Source organism: Channa argus, chromosome 18 (assembly GCF_033026475.1).
Source record: "Channa argus isolate prfri chromosome 18, Channa argus male v1.0, whole genome shotgun sequence".
NCBI classification, from domain to species: domain Eukaryota; kingdom Metazoa; phylum Chordata; class Actinopteri; order Anabantiformes; family Channidae; genus Channa; species Channa argus.
This window is the reverse complement of record NC_090214.1, coordinates 310348-335855: the sequence shown is the minus strand read 5'-3', so window position 1 is coordinate 335855 and position 25508 is coordinate 310348. Positions and strand designations below refer to the sequence as shown.

Genomic DNA, 25508 nt, shown 5'->3' with positions numbered 1-25508 from the left:
TTGCAAATCAGCTCTGTACTTTGTAATCATTCCAGCCTGACTTTGATTTTTCCTGCTGAGGAGGGGATTTCATCTTGTGGTACGGCCTCAGTGTCAATCATGAAATAATACATGAGACCCCTGTAACACAGGATCTAAGCTCATTCATATTATTCATATGTTGGGTTAATAAAAATGTGTTGTATATTGTTTTTTGGGGGGGTAGGCAGCACGGTGGTGTAGTGGTTAGCACTGTTATTGTCACAGCTAAAAGGTTCATAGTTTGAATGTGCGTTGAGATTGCATGTTCTCCCTGTGCTTGTGTGGGTCTCCTCTGGTTTCCTCCCACGTTAGGTTAAACGGCACACGTTAGTTTAACTGGTGAATCTAAATTGCCTGTAGGTGTGAATGTGACTGTGAATGGCTGTCTGTCTGCTTTAGCTCTGAGACAGACTGGAGACCTTACTAGGCCCTGTCTCTCATCCAAGGGGACAAGCTCCAGCCCCCCATGACCTTGAACAGGATAAGAGGTTACAGATGAGATACATTAAATATTTACTTGGAAAATGTTGCACAGTAACATCTATTGAAGCACTGAACAAAATTATTAAGATTTAATAATATTCAGTTTGTTGGACTTTTATAACACATGATACTAAAACAGACCCAAAACTGTGTGCTTGTGAAACAAAGCAGCAAAACACCTGAATCTGATCATAACCCAACTACAGAGCCTCCATTTGGACTGAATTTACTCTTTGTTTGCACTCTGCTCACCAGTCTCTTTAGTTAACTGCCTTGTGTTTTTGTCTTACTGTTCCTTAGTTAAACGTTTCCTCAGCCTCTAGCACATCATCTGACCTTTTGGACTGTAGTTAATGCACCTTTGGTGTTTTAGTTGTATCCAACTCATATTTCTAACTACGTGGCTTCATCTTCCCCTCTCATTTCTTCTCCTGCTGCTCAGAGTTTTAGTTTGACTCAAACTGTTTCAACTCATTATCAAACTTAGTTTTGATACTAAGTTACTCCTTAGTTCTGGTGTTGTTTTGTGCATTTTATTTCAAGCGGAGAGCAGTTTTATACTGACCCACTGTTACGGCCCTGGCCATATGTTTGTGTGTACTTTGTTGTTCTTATAGGTGCCCTGCCTGATTGGCCGGATTGGGGGGCAGTACCGGAAGCTGATTGGTCCATCCTACACTTCCTGGAGTTTGAAAAGTACGGTTCCCAACTGCCAGCGGGAGGCTTTTTCTGGCAGCAGCACCTGTTCGCTTGTTCTTGGCCTTATTTAGCATTTGTTTTGAACTGTTAGGTTTTGTGGCGTGGCTTTGTTTGTAAATTGTACATTTTGTAAATAGTATTTAATCTGTAGGGGTGAACTGCCATTTTCTTTTGATTGTTTTCTCTTGTTTCTCATTAGGGAGTTAGGGTTAGCGACTGTCTTTTTGTTTGTTTCTTTCTATCAGGCTAGCTAGCACTTACTGTGGGGAATAGTTTATTTTGTTTATTATGTTGGCCTTGGTTCACCCTGAGCTGTAGTGTCATGATTTGCTTGACACTTTTTTTTTCATTTACAATAAATATCTTTCTGTTAGAAACATCGTAACTTATCTTTGTATGTTGCACCTCTACCCCCTAGACAGGGGCGTAACACCCACTTCTTCACACTTTTAATTCAGTTTTTACATTGTGTAAAACCCCTCAGTTTGTACAATTACATGGGTTGCTGACCCACATCCACATTGTTCTGACTGTCCAAAACCCTTTAATCACTATTGAACTTAAGTATCTACCTGGAGGTTGCAACGATGCTGACTATAGAAAGAGGGGTCACTCAGAGTCACATCTGACGAAATATTACATCAGATTTTCAACCCGTACAAATAATAAATAAAATTTCTTTTATTGTCTTGGGGTTCAGACCTGAATCGCCCGTGGAGCAGCAGTAGACAACACTGTTCGGTTTCACGGCAGAAGACCGGTACAAGGTAAAAAATACTGAATTGTCAATTTACATGTAATTATTTTTTTTGATTTGCCTTTTTTGTTTGTTTTCTGCCTGTACATTCCTACTCAACTGATGTTTACCAAAACATATTTCTTTCTACATTCAAATTTAACTTTGAATTTAATTTTAATTTCTAAATATGTTTTAGAACAAAAAAATACAATTGAATCTCATGGATGTCTGTATTTTTTGTTGTTATACTGTTTACAATATATTGTCAAAGATTTAATTTAAAAAAAGGAGAATAATGCTTTAAACAGCAGCCAGGCTGTTATTTTTTTTTGACGATTTTATATCTTTTTTTTTTTCCCAAGCCACATACTTTATTTATCATAGTTTGTATGTTTTTCCATTGCTGTGTAATGATGTCTGTTTTCCCTAGTGTAATTGAAAAAGTTTGAATTGAAATGTGTCAGTAAAGCTGAAAACTAGATATGGTAGAAAACGATGTAACTGATATTTTAAAGAATCTGCCAAAAGCTGCACATTATACATTTGACTGGTATATATAAGGTATAATTAATAATGAATATAATAAGGTGAAAACAATTGCTCAAAATGCATATTTGTTTATTGATGATATGATGATAATCATAAATTAAAAAGGATGATAATCAGTGATTTATTCATTAGAAAGAGTAGAAATTCCAGAGAGAGTTAAGTGAAATCAAATTAAAGTGAATGACGGTCTTCCAGCAGTGATGTCATCGAGGCTTGACAACCTGCTGGAAGTGACATCATCAGTTGTGGTTTTGATGTCCTAGTGTTTAAGCTGTTGTCTTTTGGCACACACAAAGGGTCTCCTCAGGTCACAGTTTGCATCATTGACATAATCCTGTCCTGTAGACAGAGGATGCACAGGCACAGTGAAATACCTTTGCAATTTGACTGCTTTTCCTTAAGTTATAAAAAATTATTTTCAATGTTCAATTTATTATTCAGTTGTACCTCCCAAGTTTATCTCCATACAGTTTTCACGTCCTCCTACATTATTAGGCTCCCCTGGGCCCCAGCGACTAAAGAGAAACTTTTCACCATCACTCCACAGCCACACACCTTCCTGAACGAAAATGAGTCAATTCACTTTGTGGAAACCACACTGTAAATATAGCTTATGATAGTATCTTTAAGCTGACTAAATACATCATGTCTCTTGTTCAGGAGTCCCAGTCTGGGATGTGTTTGTATTTTGATGTATTTGATTCGTCTATGCTTTGTTGTATGACTTCTTCAGTCTCTCTTACAATAGACATTTTGATCTCTGAGAGACTACATGATAAAAGTAAGGTTATATATAAATTTATGCAGTTCAGTCTAACATCAAATTCAGCAGCCACAAATGAATATAGAAAAACCAACAGATCTTGTTTACCTTGGAGGCATCAGTGCCTCCAACCCAAGAGTTCGAATTTGTGCCCGTTGCTTTGGAAATGACCCCTCGGATGAAGTTGTAGATGTCAGGAGTCAGGAGTGAGGCCAGATTTGCATCAAGATTGGTGCAAAAATGCTGAGTCAAGGGGCAAAATGAAAACAGGCCAAATGTGACAAAACAAATTAACACAGGTAATAAATATATCAAATGAGGTCAAAGAATAGAACTATGGAAGACAGAAAAAGACAATGTGAGAAGGACGGTTCACATCACTTGAGAATTAAAGCTGTTGTCTAAAAACTAAATATTTCCATATGAGCGGTTCTTTAACTGAATGTCATTAATACTCTGATGCAGTTCTAATGTTAGTAAAGTACCTCAGCATCAGACCATTCCATCGGAGTGTTGTAGAACTGGTAAAGGCGATTGTCAAACCTGGACCAACCTGGAGGACAGATATCAATCTGTTAGTTTTTAACAAACACATGTTTCAAAAGCCCACAGAGAACTTCAGGGCTCCTGCTGCCAAATATCTAAAACCTAAACATAAGTTATTTTCTATTACGTAGACTCAGTTTATTAGACCCACCAAACTAAACCTCCAACAGCTTTTGCTCAAACTGTTTCCTTCGATCAGGTTGTGAAAGGAAGGATGTTTTTGCAGACATTGTAAATTATGCTGATACAGACTCCAACTAAGCTCAGTCTGTTTATTAAAACCTTGGTTGGACTTGTTTAAAAGCTGAATTGCAGCCTGATCCTCCAAGATAGTTTGCTGCTCTTAATTACACTGCTCATTCTGGTGGGGTGATGTGAAAACTTTGAAGATGAATATTTCACAACCAATAGAATTCAGATAGACTCTAACAACAAGTCATGAGATGTTGATTCAGCTATATGAGCATTTTGAAGGAGCACTGCTGTTGACTCATATTGCATTTTACTAACCAGTGTCTCTGTTCTCTGGTCTAGTCTGAAGGAGGATTAACATAAATTTTGCATTATCCATGAGTAACTACTATGATTGGTTGGGAGTGTGGCCTCCACATTTAACCCCAGGGAACATGGCCTAATGAACAATAGATATTTTCTTATAGTCCAGCTAGTTCATGGCTTCTGCTGCAAACCAAATGGACTAACACCATTATCTGTCAACTTTTATCATAAATGTAAAAGGGAAAAACATGCTGATGCACAGCTGGACAGGATGTTTTAGAACAGTGGGATCATGTCTATCTAGAGACAGCTATACAAACTTAGTGTATTTCTTCAGTAACAGGAAGAAACAATATTCATGGCTGAGAACATTTGTTTTTAAATTAATGGAGTAGCTAGTGTTTAAATCTCTGCTTCTCACTCAGCGCCAGTGAAAAGTCTGTCTACAGAACATATATAAATTCTGTACTGCTCTGCATGTACAGGGAGTTATCCCGACATATACCCAGTGTGATGTCACAACATCACTCACTCCCGAGATAGAAGATTCAAATTTCAGAATAACTTCAAATCTCAACCTAATCCCCCATAAAGCTTCTTTTTTGATTTTCCATTATGGAGCTCTTTGTTGTTGAAACTAAACAGGTCACACAGTGTTAGCTGCTGCATCCTGAGCATTCACCACCATAAATGTAAGAGGCACCAACCTTCATCACTGTCACAATTAGCCTGTGGATGGAAACAACACAATATTAAAGATGAATAGCTCTCGTTGCCTTTGTTTTGGTGAAGCAGTGAGCAATCATGTCTCGCTATCACCTTTCGATCTCTTTCTTCTTTACCTTTAAAACTGTTTGCTTGGTTGTTGTAATAAAAGAAATCATCACTCACATGTGCTCCAAACCACAGTCCACTGGTCACACAGAGGACCATGATGAAATGAAGACTTGTTGCCATCTTTGTAAAGAAAACAGTTCAGATGGATATACCTGTCTTATTTGTGCAGCAAGATGAGAAATGAAATTACAATACATAGAGATTAAAAATCATCGTAGTAATGGTACGTCAGGACTGGGTGACTTTAGTCCTGAACGCTGCCAAATGCTTTTACTAAACGGGATCAAGAATTGATACATTTTTTCCAAGCAGCTGATGCTATGGTGAATCTGTACCTTGTTGTGATGATCAGAAGAGGTTTCACTGTCAGTAGCAGGTAGAAGGATGTCATGGAAAGGGCAACCCAGTCTTTATAAACCTTTACTGGCTGGCTTCAGTCCTTTGGTTCTACGTCACCCACTCAACTAAAGATCTTATCTAGATTTGTAATAAATATTAAATTACATACTAAGACCGCCTTGAGTAAATCTTCAACTGTTACTTACACAATGTGCAAACAACATATACTGTGAAGTTTATGCATCATCTCCTTCAAATGAAGTGAAAACAGTAAGGAGGTGTTTAAATTGTTGGAGCAGCAACAGACATGAAGGTTTTAAAGGTGCCAGGGTGCTGCTGACTCTTTTGTGGAGGGGTTTATGGGTACAGTTTGTTATTTGATAGGCCAACATGGACAAAACTATAACTGACAGAAATCTTTAATCAGAGTGACACAGTTACTTGGCGCTAATTGTATGACTCCATAAACACATCATTAACTCATAGACGATCTGAACCATCTATCACCAAAAGTTAGGGATCAATGTATAATACACAACCTGCTGTAACAAAGCAGAGACAGTTTCAATCCCCTCAAAAATACTTTTAGACAACTAGAATTTAAATGGATTTTTATGAATAAGTTAGTAAAAGGACAAATCTGAAACCTAAAGCACAGGGCTCTACAAACTGTGAAATGCCTGATAGTGACACAGTGGAAGGCTGTGGCTGATGCAAGAGGAGGAGTGGCTAAAATGGAGCAGGTACATTTAGGATGCTACGACACAAAAAGAGCAGGGACCAAGTGTTGAGCATACAACCACTGCAAAGCACCACAAAACATCAAACCCCAGGTGAAGCAGCCACACAATCTACTTCTGTGGTTCGCTCTCCCAGACACTTTCTACTTCTCTTCCCAACACACCTCATCACATTTTCAGTGAGTAACATCATTTCCTATGACCTAATCCTCATCTGTTCCTGGTCTCTTTGATGCAGAGCAGGCTCCTTATTATAAGGCCACAGTTGTCATATCTTTATAAGCAGAACTAAAAAAAAACTAGCACCGGTATTCATATATGTTGCCTCTCAAATGATCTCCCATATGAATAATAATATTTCTGAACAGTTTCAATCAGACTTCTACACAAATCATAGCACAGGAGCAGCCCTAATTGGGACAAGCTCTGCATTTATGCATTATGAGATACTTCTACACTGATTACAAAATTCTTGAAACTGCCCGACTGTAACTAGATATTGTAGAGAAAAAATTATTTATTTATTATTATTAGTAAATCTGTCAAAAGCTGCACATGATGTATTTGTTGTCGTTCAAATAAAAGATATTATGGTAAGAAAGATTCCTCAGCTCATGTGTTTATTGATTCAGGAAAGGCAGGGAGATGTGTAGTACTACATTAAACACAGATAGAAATCCCAGAGTGAATTAAGTGACATTAATCAAATGAAAGTGAATGAAAATCAGATTTGTCAACAGGTCTTCATTCAGTGATGTCATTAAGGCTAAAAAACCTAGTGGAAGTGACATCATCAGTGGGGTTTGGCGTCCTAGAGGTTCATGCGTCTTTTGACACAAACAAATGGCATCCTCAGGTCACAGTTTGCATCATTAACAAAATCTTGTCCTGCAGACAGAGGACACAGAGACACAGTTAAACCATTGCAGAGTTGTTTTTCCTTCACTGGTGTAAAAATCATAAAACACAGTACTAATATCAATATAAGGCCATTGTGGCTTTATCAGTTAGGAAAAACCCTTTTTCTGTCTTAAGATCTGAGAACTGATTTCTGTGGAACACAGCAGACAAATTTAATAAAATATACTTCAGTGTGTTCACACTGTTTATGTTGGACAGTTCTTTCTTGACCTTGGTAACAGGTGAAGACAGCATTGGGTAATAATGTAATAATTGTACATGCTAATTATTCATTGGAGAATAATATTTCCAAGCTGTTTCTCAATAAAAACTACAAACAAGAACAAAAGGTATTCATTTGTACCTCTGAGGTTTATGTGCATGCAGTTTTCACGTCCTCCTAAGTTGTTAGGCTCTCCTGGGCCCCATCTATTGAAGGTAAACCTTGCACCAGAACTCCACAGCCACACACCCTCCTGAGAGAAAATGTTCAGAATAATTTGGTTCATTTTCTAAATTAATCATTCTTCCAACAAGCTCATACAGACATTAAAACCAACAAGACCTTTGTTCTTGTCCAAAATCCAATAAAAACACATCAGTCAGACACACACTGATCCACTGACAGGTTTCTTCTGGTCAAGAATAATAAAAATCGTCAAACAGCTGATGTCACTTACTACAGACCACTGTAAATTATATCTCAACCAAATGGCTTGGAATAAAAAAAAACGTCACCCAGTGGATCAGTGTGTCTGTCTGATGGGTTTTAATAGTTTTGGACAATAAAAAAGGTCTACGGCACAGACAAACAAACTAATCCAGGATCCAGACTGACAGTCACTAAATGTGAGCAGAGACAGTTTATTGTTGGTGTGATTGTCTGTATGGAGACTGTTGAAAATACAGTTAAATCAGAAAATGACAGTTTTCCTTTGAGGGTCAGTTTACTTCTTTCTAACATTTCATTCACAAGCAAAGAGAAGAAAACCACAGTTATTTTATTTATGACAGCATCTTAAAGCTGCACCCAGTCTTCCAGTCCTGTGATCTGCTCTGCTTCCTCATATCACGTTTACCTTGGATGCATCAGTGCCTCCAACCCAAGTCTCTGCGTTTGTGCCTGTTGCTCTGACAACCAACCCCCTGATGAAGTTGTAGATGTCAGGAGTCTGGATTGTGGCCAGATTTGCATCAAAATTGGTGCAAAAACGCTGAGACAAGGTGCAAAATGAAAAGAAAAAATAACAAAGGAAATAAATGAATCAGATGAGGTCAAAGAGTTAATGGAAAACAGAAACGGACAATGTGAGAAGGACGGTTCACATCACTTGAGATTTAAAGCTGTTGTCTAAAAACTACAAATTCCCATATGACTTGTTCTCTTGATGCAGTTCTAGATGTTAGTAAAGTACCTCAGCATCAGACCATTCCATCGGACTGTTGTAGAACCGGTAAAGGCGATTGTCAAACCTGGACCAACCTGGAGTACAGATATCAATCTGTTAGTTTATAACATGTCAAAATAAAGATAAATAATAAATCACTAAAACAAAGTTCAAATGCCAAATTACATTTTCCAGATTTCTTGTTGGATCAGACCAAATAACTGAACCTATTCCTCAATTTATCCATCAAACTAAACCTCCTGTTACCTGTTGTACTAACAGATGTCTCTATTATTTTGTCTACACAATTTATACCAGTAGAACAACAAACTAAATCCTCCACAATGATGATCCAAAAGATTTATTACAGGACTGTTGCAGTCAGTGCAGCAACCAGAACCTGTTAACACCCTGAGCTTTTACCAACACCAATGGAAGAAGCACCAACCATCACTGTGACATTCAGCCTGTGGATGGAAACAACACAATGAGAATGTTCCTTACCCCAAAAAACTATTTTATACTTTGATGTTGTTGTGAAAGAAAAAAAAAATCATTTACATTTTCTGCAAACCACAGACCAATGGTCACACAGAGGACCACAATGAGATGAAGACCTGATGCCATCTGTGTCCAGAAAGTGAGCCAAGTTAAAGTGTCAGGACTGATTGAATTCATCATAAAATACTACAAGAGTTCAAACTGTACCTTGTTGTGATGATCAGGAGCAGGTAGCAAGATGTCTTGGAAAAGGGGAATCCAGTCTTTATATATCTTCACTGGCTGCTTCATTCACTTCACTTGTACATCAAAGGGAACAAGTGACTGATCATTGATTACACAATACTTAGTTTTTGTAATAAATATTAAATTACACACTGACTCCACCTTAAGTAAATGTCCAACTGTTCTTTAAACAATTTTAAAACAATATATTCTGTGAATTTTATGGATCAGTTCTTGAATATGACATGGAAACAAAAACAAGGTGTTAAGTGTCCAACAGCTTAAACTGTAGCATCAGCAAGAACAAATATAAAACCACATCCTACATCAATTACATTTAGTCATAATAGTCTATTTCCCTTTTACCGTCTCACTAAACAACTGTTCTTGTATTAACATCAATGGGCCCTATTCTAATTCTGTATACTGAAACTTTAGTGAAAATTTGTGGACATCCAAACCATCAAACTGTCTTTTTAGATGCTCAGATATTTAACTTAGCAGAGCCATAAAGAAAACATATGGGGAAACATATGATACAGTTAGAAAAGAAAGATGTCTGGATGTGACCCTTTGCATTTGGACATCTGTTGGATGTCTGTGGACATCCAAAACAAATTTCAACAAGGAAATACAAAATTTTTCCAGACAACAAACATTGTCTGTTTTAGATATGTAACAACCTTCAAAATATGTCCTAAAAGACGTGCAGATATTTTACCATACTTGATGTCTCTAGACATCCAATTTAAGAGTTGTCCTGATGTAAAGAAAGGACACCTATTTTTTCAGCCTGCTGTCCACGCCACCCTGATGGTCTCGGAATCATGATCCCTGGGTCATAATCAGCTGAAAGCCACTGTTCTAGATTGCTGTCCTGGTTGAAGTGTCCTGGTGACACTTTATAAACTATATTCAACAGGCAGTAACCAAGCACAGGTTTAAACACATCACATCATCTTTGCAAAGACTAAAATCTAAATCATCAAAATACATAGAGACACAGAAAGTGCTAACACCTGCAGACTGGCAGCTGATGTGTGGACACAGTTAAGCTTTGCTGAGTAACACTCCTGTCCCCAGAAGTACAACATATTCTAACTTTCAAACACTTCCTTCCAAAAACTACAGCTTCCATTTGTCCAAACAGAGTCACAAAGTTGTACAAATACAGAGTGAGCGTTTTGCTTCACTGACTGTTTGCTGTCATATTAGACTTGTTATGACTGAATGTTCCTGGATCCACAAAGGCTGATGTTTATCAGGGACACGAAGAGTGGATTTAAAGAACACTTCCCTGTGAGGAAGATCAACACTTTCACTCATCATTCAGCCTCTATTTTCATAAGCTACATTTTATGTTTTGTTCTTTTACCAAACTTTTGTACAGATTTCATTTGGAAAGTGTTGACACAGCATTTCTGAAGATGTTTCAGTGCTTTTCAACAGCGTCTTTACTTCAGTACTTTTTTAAGTTTCCTTCTCTGGCCAGTGATGTAAAGCTTTGTTTGACTGTAGCTGACAGAAGGTCACATCACTTTGTACCAAACAGCCTTACTGTGGCTGTAAAAAATTATCTAGAGCTATTCCAGGAGTTAATGGCAGTCAATCCAGCACCAGGTATGATGTTATTTGCCCAAGAATTGGAATGATGGAGCAAAGACAATGTAGTGAATTCTGTTTACCCTCATCTCTGAAAATGGCCCTGAAGTGTGGACTCTTTCATCCAGTCATTTATTTACATGCACAAAGCAGCCTACACCTCCTACTGAAGACATCCACAGTCGGCCCTGTCCTCAAAAACAGTCTGCCTCCTGCCTGAATACTTACAGACCACTAAGTAGCATTCATTTCATAATGAAGAATATCTGACCCCTTCCAGGACCCCTCCAGCCCCTGTTCCCCAGATTCCCCTTTCAGAGGAAAATCAGGCTGAGAGCTTTAGTCTGCTCCTGTAAACCATCTGTGTCTGAATGTAAAAAGTTTCACAAAGACAGACTCCAGTGCTGATAATCAGATAATTAGCTGAGTTTCTGTACAAATATACTCTGGTAATATTTGTGTTATTCTGTACAGTGTCAATTATCTCCACCTTTCCTGGAATATCAGATTGCTTGTTGTTTAACTAGGAACATCCACCAAAGTCAATAAAGTTTCCTCCATGACAACAACACCACCTCCACTGTGTTTCACAGATGAGCCTGTATGGTTCGAATCATGAGCAGATCCTTTATTGCTCCACAATTTGTTCTTTCCATTACTTTCAGGTTCATCTTTGGCTCATCAATCCATAAAACTTTGTTCCAGAACTTTTGTGGATCATTTCTAGACTTAATGACTTCAATTATTAAGCTGTTTTTTGTTGGAACAATAAATCTCACAAGAAACACCTCAGTCACCTGTTCCAAATGTTTTGCTGACTTAAAATGAGGCTGTTATAGAAAAGACGCTACATCCTGTGTTGTTTACTACTGTATCTATACAGGAAATAAAAGCTGAAATTCTGAACAATAATTTCATATCCATCTTCTGATCTTAAACCCAAATGTTTTAACTGAACAGCTAAAATGAATAATTTCCCCTTCATGTTCCAATACTTTTGTAGGGGACTGTGCATGTGTCGGTAACTTGTTATGTTTGAATACAATGTGTGTATGGATTGTTAATACTTTAACATCTGAATTTCATGATTTGAATTATTAGTTAAGTGCTTTGTGTTTGAAAAGTTCTATGTAAAAATGTTTATTATTAACAGTAAAATGAAAATATTTAACCTGCAGATTCTCCCAGAGGTCAAAGGTCACTAAATTTCAGATTATTCCCCAAATTACTGAGACCTAATGGAGAGAAGCTAAATCTTGATAATAGTTGTTAATTCCCTTTGCTTAGCTCTGCCACATTAGCAGTTAGCTGTTAGCAATGTCTTCTCCATCTCCCTCCGTGTGTCCTTCTCTCACCTGCTCACTGTGTCTCATGTTCAGTTTTTCCTCGGCCTCCTTTAGTGATGATGGTCTCTGTAATAATTGTAAGGTTTTTGCTGCTCTGCACCATGGAAAACCAGCCAGCCAGCTAACTGCCCCTCCCCCCTTTTTTTGTGACTTGGTGCTATATAAATAAAGTTGAATTGAAATTTACTTTGTAATTGTAATTTGTAATTGTAATTGTAGTTTACTTTTAGTTTTCTTAAACATGGAGCAGCTGCAGGTCCTGGAAACCAACACACAGAGAAATCAAAGTATTTATGAGTTTCTCTCAATCTTTAGATTCATTTCAGGCTCAAGTGGGCTGAACAGAATAGATAGTTCTGTTGTCCACTGTGTTACCCTGGTCCAGTGCAGCCATTGCATTAAAGTAGTACCTACTAGCTTGCTTGAGGTTGAAGAGAACAGGTTCCTGCACTGGGCTGAGGTGAAGGAATTCATCCAGCTATTCACTTCTTTCATCCCGATGCTCCCACTGCTGCCTCTTCGCCAGCACCCGCATAGGCCTGAAATTACAGATACTAATAAAGTCACTGGTTAACAGCAGCTTCCTTTTTATAGTAACAGTTTTTATGGTTGCTGGAAAATATTTAAGCTGAAAGTTTACTTTTACTGCTCAGGAGATATTAATTTTAGGGTCTAGACTAAACCAACTTCATCTAGTGAACCTGACTTACTAACACAACCTTTTACTTTTACAGGAACAAGAAGAGGCTACGGAAGCTTTTACTTTACCTGCAAATGTTGTTCTTTATTTAGCAGATGCAAACGCTAACAGCAAACAAACATAAAATTAAGATGTCTATTCTTTCCCTATCTTGACTTTTATTCTACTCACAACCTTCTTAGTGTTTGAAGAATAAGGATGGTTGAAGATCCAGCCTGATCATGCGTATCCTGGATGTTGCTTGTTGGTCTCTGTGAACTTCTGTTTATCTGAAGATTCTTGATACAGTTGAAGGATACATGCCTAACTAGCAAAAACATAGGGTTTTATACTTTCCTACAGTAGGTGATGCTTCCTTTATACAAATATGCACTTGCACCATGTGATCTTTGTCAGTTACCATGCAGACACAGCATTACAGATGGTGTGATCAGCCCGTGGCATAGAGGTGATACTCACATACTGTTCATGCACCACAGATTTGTTAATTACTATGATCATTCTATTTTTGTCAAGGTAGTTCCCTTTTTCTCCAGCTGTCTGTCTGTACATGCTCTTACTACATCTTTATTACAGTTTTACACAAACATTTCAAAGTCTAATTAAATCTAATGTCAAATCCTTTTAACCATTATTCTTAATTATCTTGATATTTGAGACATTTTGATTATAACTTAAAAAAACAGTATAATATAATTGCTTTAATTTCCATGGAATTAACTGTAATAATGATACATTCAAAAGTAATCACACATCTTCAAGGATATATTTCTTTAATGATTAACCTTACTCATACATTTTCTCAATATGTCAAAATCAACCTCTGTCTCATCTTACTGTCAGATCCACAGCATTTCTTCCCTGCGTCCTGGGTTTTGTGTCCTGTTTTGGTGATGTCATTTCAGGTTTTAGGAGACACACAGCTGAAATAGTCAATCCATTTTGGTTCTTTGGTTGTAGAATGGGCTTGTCATGGTTCTCTTATTTCATAGGTTGTCTTTTCCTCTGAGCTGGTTTTGGTTAAACTCCTCTGTTTCCAGGATAGCTTCTCACAAGCAGACTTTTATTTTGAGGCCTAAAAGACTTTTTCAGGTTACCACCGATGTCTGTTTTTATGGCATCTTTGACAACTGAATTTCACAATTTACACAAAAAGGAGAACCTAATTAAAGTATGAAAAAAAAAGATTTGATTGAGGATTTACAGAATACTGCATTGATCAGGATCTACTTTCATATGGAAAAACATCTCCTGAAGGGGGCGTCCTCCCTTCATGTCAGATCTCAGCTGGGAGCTGCTCCCACTTCCTGTCTCCATATGGACACAGTAGAGTGTGGAGTCATTTCTATATGGTGAAACCAAACTGTATTACGTACTCACAAATAAAGCATAATAAAATAATTGAAAAAGTAGTCGCAAAACAATTATGTGATCACCTTCATAGGAATAATTTGTATGAAGAGTTTCAGTCAGGATTTAGAGTTCATCATAGTACAGAAACAGCACTGGTAAAAGTCACCAACGATCTTCTCATGGCCTCAGATAATGGACTCATCTCTATACTTGTTCTGTTAGATCTTAGTGCCGCATTTGATACCATTGATCATAACATTTTATTACAGAGACTGGAACATGAAATTGGAATTACAGGAACTGCACTAGGTTGGTTTAAATCCTATCTGTCTGATAGATTTCAATTTGTTCATGTTAATGATGAATCCTCCATGCACACAAAGGTTAGCTATGGAGTTCCACAAGGCTCTGTGTTAGGACCAATACTTTTTACTTTATATATGTCTCCTTTAGGCAACATTATTAGAAAACACTCCATAAATTTCCACTGTTATGCTGATGATACCCAGCTATATTTATCTATGGAACCAGATGAAAATAATCAGTTAATAAAGCTTCAAGCATGCCTACAAGACATAAAGGCCTGGATGTCCCACAATTTTTTACTTTTAAACTCAGACAAAACTGAAGTCATAGTATTTGGGCCCAAAAATATCAGAGATATGATGTCCAACCATATTGTTACCCTAGATGGCATAAGTCTGGCCTCCAGTACTACTGCAAGGAACCTTGGAGTTATTTTTGATCAGGATCTGTCCTTTAAGTCACATATAAAACAAATCTCTAGAACAGCCTTCTTCCACCTACGGAACATTGCCAAAATTAGGAGCATACTGTCTCAAAGTGATGCCGAAAAACTGGTCCATGCATTTGTTACTTCTAGGTTGGACTACTGTAATTCCCTACTTTCAGGATGCCCCAGTAACTCCCTAAAGAGCCTGCAATTAATCCAAAATGCTGCAGCAAGAGTGCTGACTGGAACTAGCAAGAGAGATCATATTTCACCTTCACTAGCTTCTCTCCATTGGCTTCCCATTAAATTTAGAATAGAATTTAAAACCCTGCTTCTTACATATAAAGCTCGGAATGGTCAGGCTCCATCATATATAGAAGACCTCATAGCACCATATCATCCCAGTAGACCACTTCGCTCTCAGAATGCAGGCCTACTTGTGGTTCCCAGAATTTCCAAAAGTAGAATGGGAGGTAGAGCCTTTAGCTATCAAGCTCCTCTCTTGTGGAACCAGCTCCCAGTTCAGATTCGGGAAGCAGACACCCTCTCTACTTTTAAGTCTAAGCTTAAAACCTTCCTCTTTAATAAAGCATATAGTTAGTTATAGTTATGCTGCCATAGGCTTAGACTGCTGGGGGACCCACCCCCCAATGCACTGAGCTCCTTTCCTCCTCTTGACCATCTCTCCTCTCCTCTCACCCCGCAATTCTCACCACTGTATGTCATTAACTCTGTGTGTTCTCTCCCGTAGTTGTCTTTGTCCTCCTCTGTCCCCCTCTCTCTGTCCCTTTCTGCAGGTGTCCCCCGGCTTTGAAGCTGTGTGTCTTCCAGCGTGCAGCTACTGGTCCTACCAATCTGCCCGATGTTTTGTTATTGCTTTTTGTTGCTCTGTTCTTTTCTCTCTCCCCTTTCCACTCACCCCAACCGGTCGAGGCAGATGGCCGTCCACCCTGAGCCTGGTTCTGCTGGAGGTTTCTTCCGTTAAAGGGTGTTTTTCCTCTCCACTGTTGCCTATGGCTTGCTCCAGGGGGAATTGTTGGGTTCTCTTTATATATCTTTATAATCTTGACTTTATTCTGTAAAGTGCCCTGAGATGACTTTGTTGTGAATTGGCGCTATATAAATAAAGTTGAATTGAATTGAATTGAATAATCATAAAAAAAAGCATAAAAAAAACATAATCAACAATGTTTTGTTTTTATTTGTGATGACCCCAACATTGACCTAAATCCAAATTGACATAAGTCAACAAATGATTTTATTAACACAAATTATAGTTTAGGTCTTTTTCCACAAAATATGAAACCAACAAGAATCATTAATTAACAACATATATACAAATATATACACATACATAAGTGAAGGAGAAGGGCTCCTGCCTAATATATCAGTGATCACTGAGCAGCTTTTTTAACCTGGCAAACACATTAGAAGTAAAGTAAAATAGTCAGTACAAATAAATTCATGAGAAACAGATCACCAATGATCAAATCTGGAACAAGGTTTATGTTGGTGAGCAAAGAATAAAACTCATTCATAAGTTGCATTACATGAAAACAACTGTCCATTACAAGTGTTCAAGCAGAGCAACCAATACGAAAACAAGCCTTTGATAAAAATGTTTTAAAAAACACCTGTGGAGAGAAACATTCTTTAAATAGAAAGTTTAGACCAGATAAAAAGAAGGTAAGAATTAATACAAAAAATTAAATAAATACAAAAATAGGTTTACCTGAATCCAACAGTAACAATGTGAAGGCCGAAGTTAGATGTGATTTAAAGGAAAAAACCTCAAAATGTTTTATGCAATTTAATGTCCCTGGGCTAGACACTGAGCCCCGACATTCTCCCTAGTGTTTGCTGCATAGTTGTAAGTCGTTTCGGATAAATTGTCTGCTAAATGACTAATTGTAATGAAATCAACAAATCTCTTCATGCCATGAGCAGGACTGTCTGTGTAAAGAAGCAGAGCTGGCGACCACAGACGACTTCATGAGTCTGTCCTGCACAGCATCAGGCTGAGTCCCCGAACCACGAGGCTCAGGACCTCTATCATGACTCCTGGTGGGAAGTCTGGTTGGTCCCACTGGTCACTCAGTTGTTCCAGTGTCTGATTGCTGGAACAGAGGAGCTCCACCACCCAGCGGAGCTCCCCTTCCTCCTGCAGGGGAGGGGGCAGAGACTCTGGGAGATTGGTCTGAGTTTCCCCATTCAGACCATCCACCTGAACAACAACAGACAGAAAGCTGTTTGGATTTCACACTGCAGAAACCACAGGAGCAAACTACCATGGCTTCTACACCAGCTACTGTACAGAAGAGACTAACCATCCCATAATTTAAGGTTAATTAAAATCAAATAGTGAGTATGTTGATGAAATCGGTGACAACAGGACGACACTTTGTGTAGGTGAGTGAATGCACCAACCAGCTGGTTTAGGACTCTCAGTGTATCAGGACTGCAGGAGGTCAGAAGCATGGGTATACCGTCAGGTAGAGCTGCACAAAATCATCACACACACACACACACACACACACACACAATAACTTTAACAAAACCAGTAGTCTAATATCAGAATTCTTAGTCAAATATGACATTTAATCTCAGGGAGGAGCATTTCTGAGCAGAGTTCAGCTGACTTACTGTCCATGGCGCTGACCAGCAGGTGAGCAGCATCCTTCTGAGCTGAGGAGGTGTTGCACACATCCAGGAGATCCACAAATGAAGAGACAGCCTGAGACTGTGGACGCTCAATCGCTCCCTTACTACACTTATCCAACTGAGGGGAGAAGAGGGTGATGGCTGGGGTTAGGAATCCAAACTCACAAACTCACCAGATTAGAACAGAGTAAAAATTGTCCCAGGTACCTCACACAAACTAAACAGCACAGGTTCAAATTGAAAAAAAAAAGCTTTGTGTTTCACTTTAACATGTGTGGGCAAACAAACCTCGAGTTCACATGTGGATTGGGTCCAACCCTGAACCTACATTAAGCCAGGGACGTTCTATAATGCTGCATTTACCTCCGTCCACATAAAACCTGTGATACATAAGGAGTACAGGTGATTCTGCTAGTACTGAGCAAGCGTGGAGGACTGAGAATGGAACCAGCATGAGAAAACCAGCAAAGAAGAAGCACCACACCGTGTCTGGTTCTGCTCTGTGCAAATCAAAGGAAAATGCTGCACTGCTGCCACCAGCTGTTTAGGTACAGACACAACAGTGGATCTTCCAGAGCAGAGTTCTCCCTGTAAATCCAAACAGGTCATGATTTACCTGCTTTTTCCTGTTGTTTGTTTCTGGTCGTATCAAACTTTCAGACAGCTACTGGACACCTTATATCTGTTTGGCTTTGGACTTTAAACACTACACCCCAGTTCTTAGATCTTACCGTCTGCTCCAGCAGAGACAGAGCATCTCTGTCCTCCAGAAGATCACTGAGACTTTTCAGTAGGTCCCGACGGGTAGACTCAGGAAAATATGCCAGCGGCTGCAGGAGATGCTCTTTCTTCTTTATCTCTGCAGGAAACAGACAGCAGCAGTTGCAGCAGAGGCCACTGATCTAGTCATAATGTCAGTAAAGCAAAACCAGGTTCCACTGGATTAAAGCTTTGTTCAGTCTTTTTATGTCTCATCCTTTAGAGAAAACATTTCTGTAAGACTTTTTTTTTTTTAAAAATCCAACAACCACATCACATCCAGGGAAACTGGAATATCTCAGGTTGTCACCGTGATGAAGGCCTGGACATTTGCTGAATAAAACTTGAATACACTGGAGACGAGACATGTTGGTCTATAGACAAAGTTCACTGTGCAGAAAGTGTGGTTTCCTGGGGGAAAATTACCAAATACCTTTTTTCACTTGTTGTACAGTCATGCAGGGGTTTGTGTCACTATCATCTAATGATGCATCGTTGCCGATGAGCATATCTGGGGAAAAAAATCCTCACAATTATACATGCTGGAAGACACACCGCAGACTTCCTCAGACACAGATTCTTTAGTTTTAGCATCAAAGAATAAATACTGAAAGACTAGACAGACATAGAAACAACAGAGACTTCCCAGAATCCCATTCAACACACAAGAAATACAACTTCTGTCACAGTCTGTGTGCATATAAAGCAGAGAGTGTGTAGAGACAGTTCAGGTGAGCTCAGAACCAGGTCTGATGTGGTTCACTTCCTGTGTCAAACCTTTGTATCAGATGTGCATGTTCCAGTGTTAAAGAAGCGTTTGAGGAGCGACATACCTATCGCACTGTGGTGTCCCCTCCAGGGTTCACATGAGATGTCTGAATCAGAGCGAGACAGAAATTACACTCAGTCATAAACACAGAGCTGCCACACACTCACTAAGAGCTGTGTTCTTACTCAGAGTGTCTTCCTGAAATACCGTCATCTCCATGAGGCCATAAGCAAAGGTGGATTTTTCCGGCACAGTGAAGCTTGTCTGCTCCTTCTTGCTTCCCTGAAGAGACACAAAACAGTGTGAGATGAGCAAAGCTGTGTTGTGTTGTGTTGTAAAGGCTTAATGTCTGAGTGTGAGAGCCTCACATTACTGATCAGGAGACACATGCTGATCATTTTAGTGATTTATCCACAATGCTTTGGTGTGAACTAACTAACCTATATTTCAGTGAAATTATTGATGCTGAGAGTGTTTATCAGAGAGCACAGGGCTGATTTTAGAATGGAGTGTGTCCTGTGGCTTGTTTCTGCAAGTGTACAGGGATAAAACAATTCCATTCTATTCAACTTTATATAGAATCAATTCACAACAAAGTCATCTCAAGGCACTTAACAGAATGAAGTCAAGACTATAAAGATGTATAGAGAGAACCCAACAATTCCCCCTTGAACACGCCCTAGGAAACAGCGGAGCGGAAAAACTTCCTTTAATGGAAGAAACCAGCAGAGAGAAAAGAACAGAGCAACAAAAAGCAAAAAACTAAACATCGGGCAGGTTGGTAGGACCAGTAGCTGCACACTGGAAAACACACAGCTCCAAAGCCGGGGACACCTGCAGAAGGGGACAGAGAGACAGAGACAGAGAAGGACAAAGACAACTACAGGAGAAAACACACAGAGTTAATGTCATACAGTGATGACAAATACACCCTCACAGTAGAACAGGTCAGGCGCCTGAGACAGACTACTGTCTTTGGATCTAGGCCACATCAGCAAATATTTACACCGCTGCTGGTTCACTGCCACTGAGAACAAATGACACTTGAACGGATGTTCTTCTGTAGGAGTCAGACACACTTTATCAGGCTGCTGCAGGTGGGACTGAGCTGACAGCTTTGTATGTCCATTAAGGAGTTTTTAACCAGAATGTGTCAGAAAAGGTTTGGAGCTGCAGATCCTGGACCAGTTCATTCTGCTATCTGACACTCACCTTCACAAACAGGTTGAGCATTTTGTGACAAGATCCTGAAATGGAACCATCCACTTTAGAAGATCTAGTAAGTTTAACAGGGCCCGTGTTGTAGATCGTCTGGTAAACAAACATTAGTTTATCCTTGTCTTTCAGTCCCAGCATGTCCAAAGTCCTTCTTTGTATTTTTCTGGGGAAAGAAAACAGCAACCAGTAGGAAACTGGTGAGGAATTTTATAGGTGCTGAAGAAAAAGGTGCAAATGTTTGTAGCTCCTTCCTCTGAAATGACAAAATAAGTAAAACAAAGATTTTTTTCATCAAATGTTCCTTCATCAGAAATTAAAGTGAAGTATTGTTTATGTATCGATGGGAAAGCACTTTTGCACTAAAACAATTCTTATTTTATCTTAATGTTTTTTGCACTCACTCTATGACCATTTTAGTTTTTTCTGAGGATGAAGGAACATTTGTTCTATAAGCTTTAATTATGTAGATAACAGGAATTCTCAGTTTTACCCTTTTTGCCATGTCACCATGAAAGGAGCTGCAGGTCACAGATAAAAACAGGGACGTACTTGCCGCTGAACCTGTTCCTCACAGTCCTGATGTTTGCCTTCTTGCTCATCATGCTGACAGGCGTCACTGCTCCATCTACTGTATCTGCGTTTGCAGTGACTTCAGCTTTAACCTCGTGACCGTGAGCTCCTTCAATCTTGCCGCTCTGACTAGTCTCTACGTTAGTGGTGAAGTCGTGCACCAAAACCTCCTCTTCAAAACCTTTTTTTTTTTGAGGTACAGTTAAAATATAAACATGGAGTTTGTTTACTTGTTTGTTCACGTGCATGTGCGACACTACACACCTGGGGAGAACTCGGGCTCCTCCATCAGCTCGGGCAGCGTGTACTCCATTGTCTGGTACTTAGGAACGGACCAGAACCTTCCCTCCGTGACTTTGACCAGAGTCAGCAGATCCATTTTATCATTTAGGTTTTTATTGGAGATGAGAGCTCCATGTGCTCCCACCTGTTTTATCACTGCTTTGGTCTCAGCTGCAAACATCTTCTGAGAAAGAAACTGGACATTTACACCATGACTGTACAACCATTTTAGGGTTATTGTAGTGTGACAATCACCATTTTCTACTGTACTTCTACTGCAGTAGATTTGTTAAAAGGCATTGCATATTCATTCACTTGGAAATGAATATGAAATACTTCAGTATAGAAGTATTTTTATACTGACGTAATAAAGGAATTAACTTCAGCTGTTCAAATTCAATCAATTAGATCTACAGCACTAAATGTTCATAAAACTAAACAAATTAAACCTTTTAATTGTTCTGACGCCCTGTGAACGTGAGCTGACAATACACTCCCACACACATCCCAACACCACAGTCTTACCTTACGCACAGCTGCTGCTGCAAACACAACAAAGGTTGTAGTTGTAGCTGCAGGGTTGAGATCAACCTGTGCTTCACGCTACCTCTGCAGACTTTTAAATGCAGCAGCCAGACATGATAAAAGTCAGCTGAGCCAAGAATGCCTCCAGCAAAGTTTCACTTCACTGGAAGAATGTTTCCTGTATCAAACTGCTGCTTTCTAACCTACAGGAGGTCACAAGTACTGTATCACAACATTTACCCTTACAGGATGAAGAAACACTATGAATAACAAGCCACTGTCCTGGTTAGAGGTGCAGTGGAGAAAAACTACAGTACTTCTGTTGAAGCTCCCCTTAGCCCCCCTAAGAATAAATCAGTTTGACTGTTTTATTATTACAGTGCTGGATGTTGACAGGTGCAGTCAACTGAAGTTTCTGTGCTGATGAACAAACCGATAATTTGTTAAATGGAAACTAATCAGAACAACAGAGGCTGTAAGTGGTGACAGCAGTCTATGTACGTTATGTATGTTATGTTTTCATGAGCTGGCTGCTGCTAATAGATATAAAGCTGCAGCCTTGATCAGAGCAGGTTGACCCCTCTCTGTCTGCAGTTATCTGGTACTGATATTAACCTAAACACTGATGTGCAGAGCACACGGGCAGCTGCTGCACATACATCCACAGTTTGAACACTCACTCACTGTGAGTGCCCCCCAGGCAGAATATTTTGATGCTGCCATTGGTCAACATTTCACTAACGTGAAAAGAAGCCTAATTGTATTTGTTTTTTTTCCATTTACAGGATTAGACTGTGGGATGACTGTTTAGGATATGATAAAAACGTTCCTGTAAAGAAACCTTTTTGTCTGGTGTGTGTAAACAGTACATATGTTAATTTCACATTCATTGAAACATCAGTTTTAGCTGATGCAAAAATTGAGTTTGTACCATTGAGTTACTGGATATTTAAAACAGCTTTGTTAAGAACTTCGGACTCTTCCATTGTGTGGATTTAAAAAAAAAACAATGTCAATTACTGACCTTCAGAGGTGATAAACAGGTTCAATTCAACCCGGTCTCTAGCGTGATGTTAGTGGAGGACAGAACACAGATATCTTATACAGAATGTGACTCTAAGCTCTTGCACCGTGTTGGAAGGATTCACTGCTGTTTCTGACTTTGACATGATTCAGTAAAGTGTCCCCACAGTAGGTCAGCAGAGGGGTTCAGCCTTATACATTCCGCATCAAATCTGAGTCACCTAAACAACATTTTATCCAAAGAAAAGGTATAGAGATAGCTCAGTGTAACCGCTCTAGCAGGCTGGGCATATTCCTCACAAGATGGCTCCCCTGTCCCCCAACAGTTAGCACGTGATGAAACTTTATGTTCTCTATTGGACAGAAGAGTACGAGTACGGAGCCCTGAGGAACACCTGATTCCTTCTTTCTTTAAGTGTAGGTTTAACTTTAAAATGTCAAAAAGGATTTTGAGGACTGAGCCAGGTTTAAACTTGAAATTGGTTTTACGGTTTGACATTGTGGAATCTGTCCATGCACAGCAGAAGACAATTAGCCTATAGTTAAAATGAGAGGTTTTCTGGATGTTACTTTAAACTACAGGCAACAATAATAAGGGTTGTGTGTGCACGCACATACACACTCTCACACACTCACACAAACACACACACACACAGAGCAGGATTAAAGCAAACAATAATGTTCAAATTCATTTCTAAGGAAGCCTATTTCAACATATAAGACAGATTAAAAAGAAGGAAGTTGTAAGACAGGTTTTGTTTTTGTGGAACAGCCCACATTCTGTGACTGGTTCCACTCACTGTGGACAGGAAAGTCTTCTTAGATGGATTGTAAGCAGCTAATGAGGCCACAGGTGTGACACTGACTCATGATCAGCGACTGAACCTGAATTTCACCTTTTGGCTGCATTGTAACCATAAGTGGCCTCAGCAGAAACATCTGATCTAAACCTCCTCTTTTCTTCAATGAGCTCCAACATATTCAGTCTCAACCCGCTCTTCTTCACAGGTGGACTCCAGAGAGGGGCTTCCTGCTGCAGAGCAGAGGAACAACTATAGTCTGAGTTAAGACACTGAAGTTGGTCAAACACATGGATTCTTATGATCAAATATCCAGCAGCAGCACAAAGACGCATAGTGTCACTATAAAGCAACAGTAAGAAAAATGAAGCTTGTGTATGTTTAATCTCTGCCTTTTGTATGAAGCGCTTAGCATTTCTAAGAAGTGAAAGTATGCAGAAACAGTTCGGTGCCAAAGAAGTGTCCAGAAAAGAAAAGTATAATCACACCCACCTTTTTCTTTCTGACAAAGTTTCCTTTTGTGACGGTCACAGACACTTCAACAACAACTGATGTAAAACCAGAAGGAGTCAGAAATGCACCAAATGTGTTTCCACAGAAGCTGCTGTTCATCTGGTTCTTGACAGCTTGACTTGTCATGTAAACAAGGTTTTACACCTGTGTGTGTGTGTGTGTGTGTGTGTGTGTGTGTGTGTGTGTGTGTGTGTGTGTGTGTGTGTGTGTGTGTGTGTCATTCACACAAATGTGTTGATGGTGAAAACTGGGACAGGAATTGGACTGCATGTAAAGTCTTTACCCCTGTGTCTCATTCACCCACACACTGATGACCACCAAGGACACATAAGTGTATGGAGACTGTGAACCCTGTGATTGGTGGATGACCGCTCCATATACTGATTCAAAACAGAATTTCTATATTGCCCATAAACCTTGTGTGCAGAATGTGAAGTGTAAACAAACATTTATCACTGTTGATCCCAGGGAACAGTCTGAGATTAAGTCTTTAAGAGATTTATTCTCAGACTGTTATGATTAAATCTAAGATTAAATATTTAACATATTTATTCTGATGTTTAAAGATGTTAAATCTTTAACATTTTTAATCATCACAGGAAGTGATGATTAAAGATGTTAAAGATATTAGTGACTATACACACAGTAAACAGACTTCAGTCATCGGGAATTAAGTGGATCACAGTCCCCCACTACCATAAATGAGCCCAGTGTGTGAGCCTCAGCGTGGGTGATGGCATCTGGCCTCCCTGTAAGAATGAGAAGATGAGCCTTACAACGTTAGCTGTGTCCTCTGGTCTCCAAACTCCTCTCGTCCCATTTCTCTGCTGATAGTTGATGTGGTCTCATCTGTCCATAGGATATGGCTCCAGAGCTCTATAGGCTGTTTACATGTGTTTTTAACAAACTCTAATCTGGTCTTCCTGTTTTTCAGATTTACCAGGGGTTCACACTCTGGATTTACTTTGCTGAAGTCATTGACAAAGACAAACAACCAGGTGAAGAAATCTCCTATCTACCACCACAGTTGTTCCTATGCTCTTCCATGGTTTTTGACATCCCTCAGCCTCCATTCTTATTAAGAATGAGGCCAGCAGTAATGTTGGTGAATGAAGCACATCCTGATTATATCACTTCAAATCCACTGTGGTGGTGTACAGAGTAAGAAATTGTGCACTGTCCTAATATTAAAGGATCTGTCTAAATGCTGGAGGATTTAAACACTTCAGTAACATATAAGACACATATTTTACATTTTTTAGACCAAGGCACAAACCAAACAGATTCAAAACTGCAGAAGGTGGAAATAAATATTTAATCATAGATATAATTTTTTAACCTTGTGCTGCTTCAGTTCCATTCAGTTCCAGCCGAAATTAAATATCTTATCCAACCTTAAAGTTTTTTACTCTAGAAAACTGCAGGA

General features: G+C 39.1%; 3 protein-coding genes across 6 annotated transcripts; all 3 read right to left on the bottom strand.

Moving 5' to 3' along the window:
* Positions 1-2604: 2604 nt before the first annotated feature.
* On the bottom strand, positions 2605-5294 carry LOC137103997 (galactose-specific lectin nattectin-like). The gene is made up of 6 exons (XM_067484784.1): positions 5190-5294; positions 5006-5027; positions 3740-3807; positions 3363-3497; positions 2939-3050; positions 2605-2830 (listed from the first exon to the last, which is right to left on the bottom strand). Exons 1-6 carry the CDS (start codon positions 5253-5255, stop codon positions 2751-2753), a joined length of 483 nt encoding a protein of 160 aa, XP_067340885.1. The 5' UTR covers positions 5256-5294; the 3' UTR covers positions 2605-2750.
* Positions 5295-6822: 1528 nt separating this feature from the next.
* Positions 6823-9317, bottom strand: LOC137103676 (galactose-specific lectin nattectin-like). Its single transcript, XM_067484224.1, has 7 exons — positions 9211-9317; positions 9064-9129; positions 8951-8969; positions 8530-8597; positions 8194-8328; positions 7479-7590; positions 6823-7102 (listed from the first exon to the last, which is right to left on the bottom strand). The coding sequence occupies exons 1-7, from the start codon at positions 9292-9294 to the stop codon at positions 7026-7028; spliced, it is 561 nt and encodes a 186-aa protein (XP_067340325.1). The 5' UTR covers positions 9295-9317; the 3' UTR covers positions 6823-7025.
* Positions 9318-16450: 7133 nt separating this feature from the next.
* On the bottom strand, positions 16451-21894 carry LOC137104186 (gasdermin-E-like). 4 transcript variants are annotated; one of them, XM_067485096.1, is made up of 11 exons: positions 21747-21894; positions 21204-21417; positions 20919-21120; positions 20364-20532; positions 19337-19433; positions 19216-19257; positions 18816-18893; positions 18355-18482; positions 17606-17741; positions 17390-17460; positions 16451-17186 (listed from the first exon to the last, which is right to left on the bottom strand). In XM_067485096.1, exons 2-11 carry the CDS (start codon positions 21400-21402, stop codon positions 16953-16955), a joined length of 1356 nt encoding a protein of 451 aa, XP_067341197.1. In that variant the 5' UTR covers positions 21403-21417; positions 21747-21894; the 3' UTR covers positions 16451-16952. The 4 variants fall into 4 exon arrangements, with proteins under 4 accessions (XP_067341197.1, XP_067341199.1, XP_067341198.1 ...); XM_067485098.1 differs by having other exon boundaries at positions 21204-21402; positions 21747-21868; XM_067485097.1 differs by having other exon boundaries at positions 21204-21405; positions 21747-21861.
* Between the last annotated feature and the right edge of the window lie 3614 nt (positions 21895-25508).

Bases quoted from the DNA above. Each gene is read 5' to 3' on its own strand.
- LOC137103997 (XM_067484784.1), bottom strand. From the start codon at position 5,255: ATGGCAACAAGTCTTCATTTCATCATGGTCCTCTGTGTGACCAGTGGA. The intron at 5,028-5,189 runs GTGAGTGATGAT...TTCCATCCACAG, and splicing joins GACTGTGGTTTGGAGCACAT to GCTAATTGTGACAGTGATGA. The intron at 3,498-3,739 runs GTACTTTACTAA...CCCTTGACTCAG, and splicing joins TGGAATGGTCTGATGCTGAG to CATTTTTGCACCAATCTTGA.
- LOC137104186 (XM_067485096.1), bottom strand. From the start codon at position 21,402: ATGTTTGCAGCTGAGACCAAAGCAGTGATAAAACAGGTGGGAGCACAT. The intron at 18,894-19,215 runs GTATGTCGCTCC...TTTTTTCCCCAG, and splicing joins GGGACACCACAGTGCGATAG to ATATGCTCATCGGCAACGAT. The intron at 17,742-18,354 runs GTAAGATCTAAG...TTCTCCCCTCAG, and splicing joins TGTCTCTGCTGGAGCAGACG to TTGGATAAGTGTAGTAAGGG.
- LOC137103676 (XM_067484224.1), bottom strand. From the start codon at position 9,294: ATGAAGCAGCCAGTGAAGATATATAAAGACTGGATTCCCCTTTTCCAA. The intron at 8,329-8,529 runs GTACTTTACTAA...ACCTTGTCTCAG, and splicing joins TGGAATGGTCTGATGCTGAG to CGTTTTTGCACCAATTTTGA. The intron at 7,103-7,478 runs GTACAAATGAAT...CTCTGTCTGCAG, and splicing joins CATGCACATAAACCTCAGAG to GACAAGATTTTGTTAATGAT.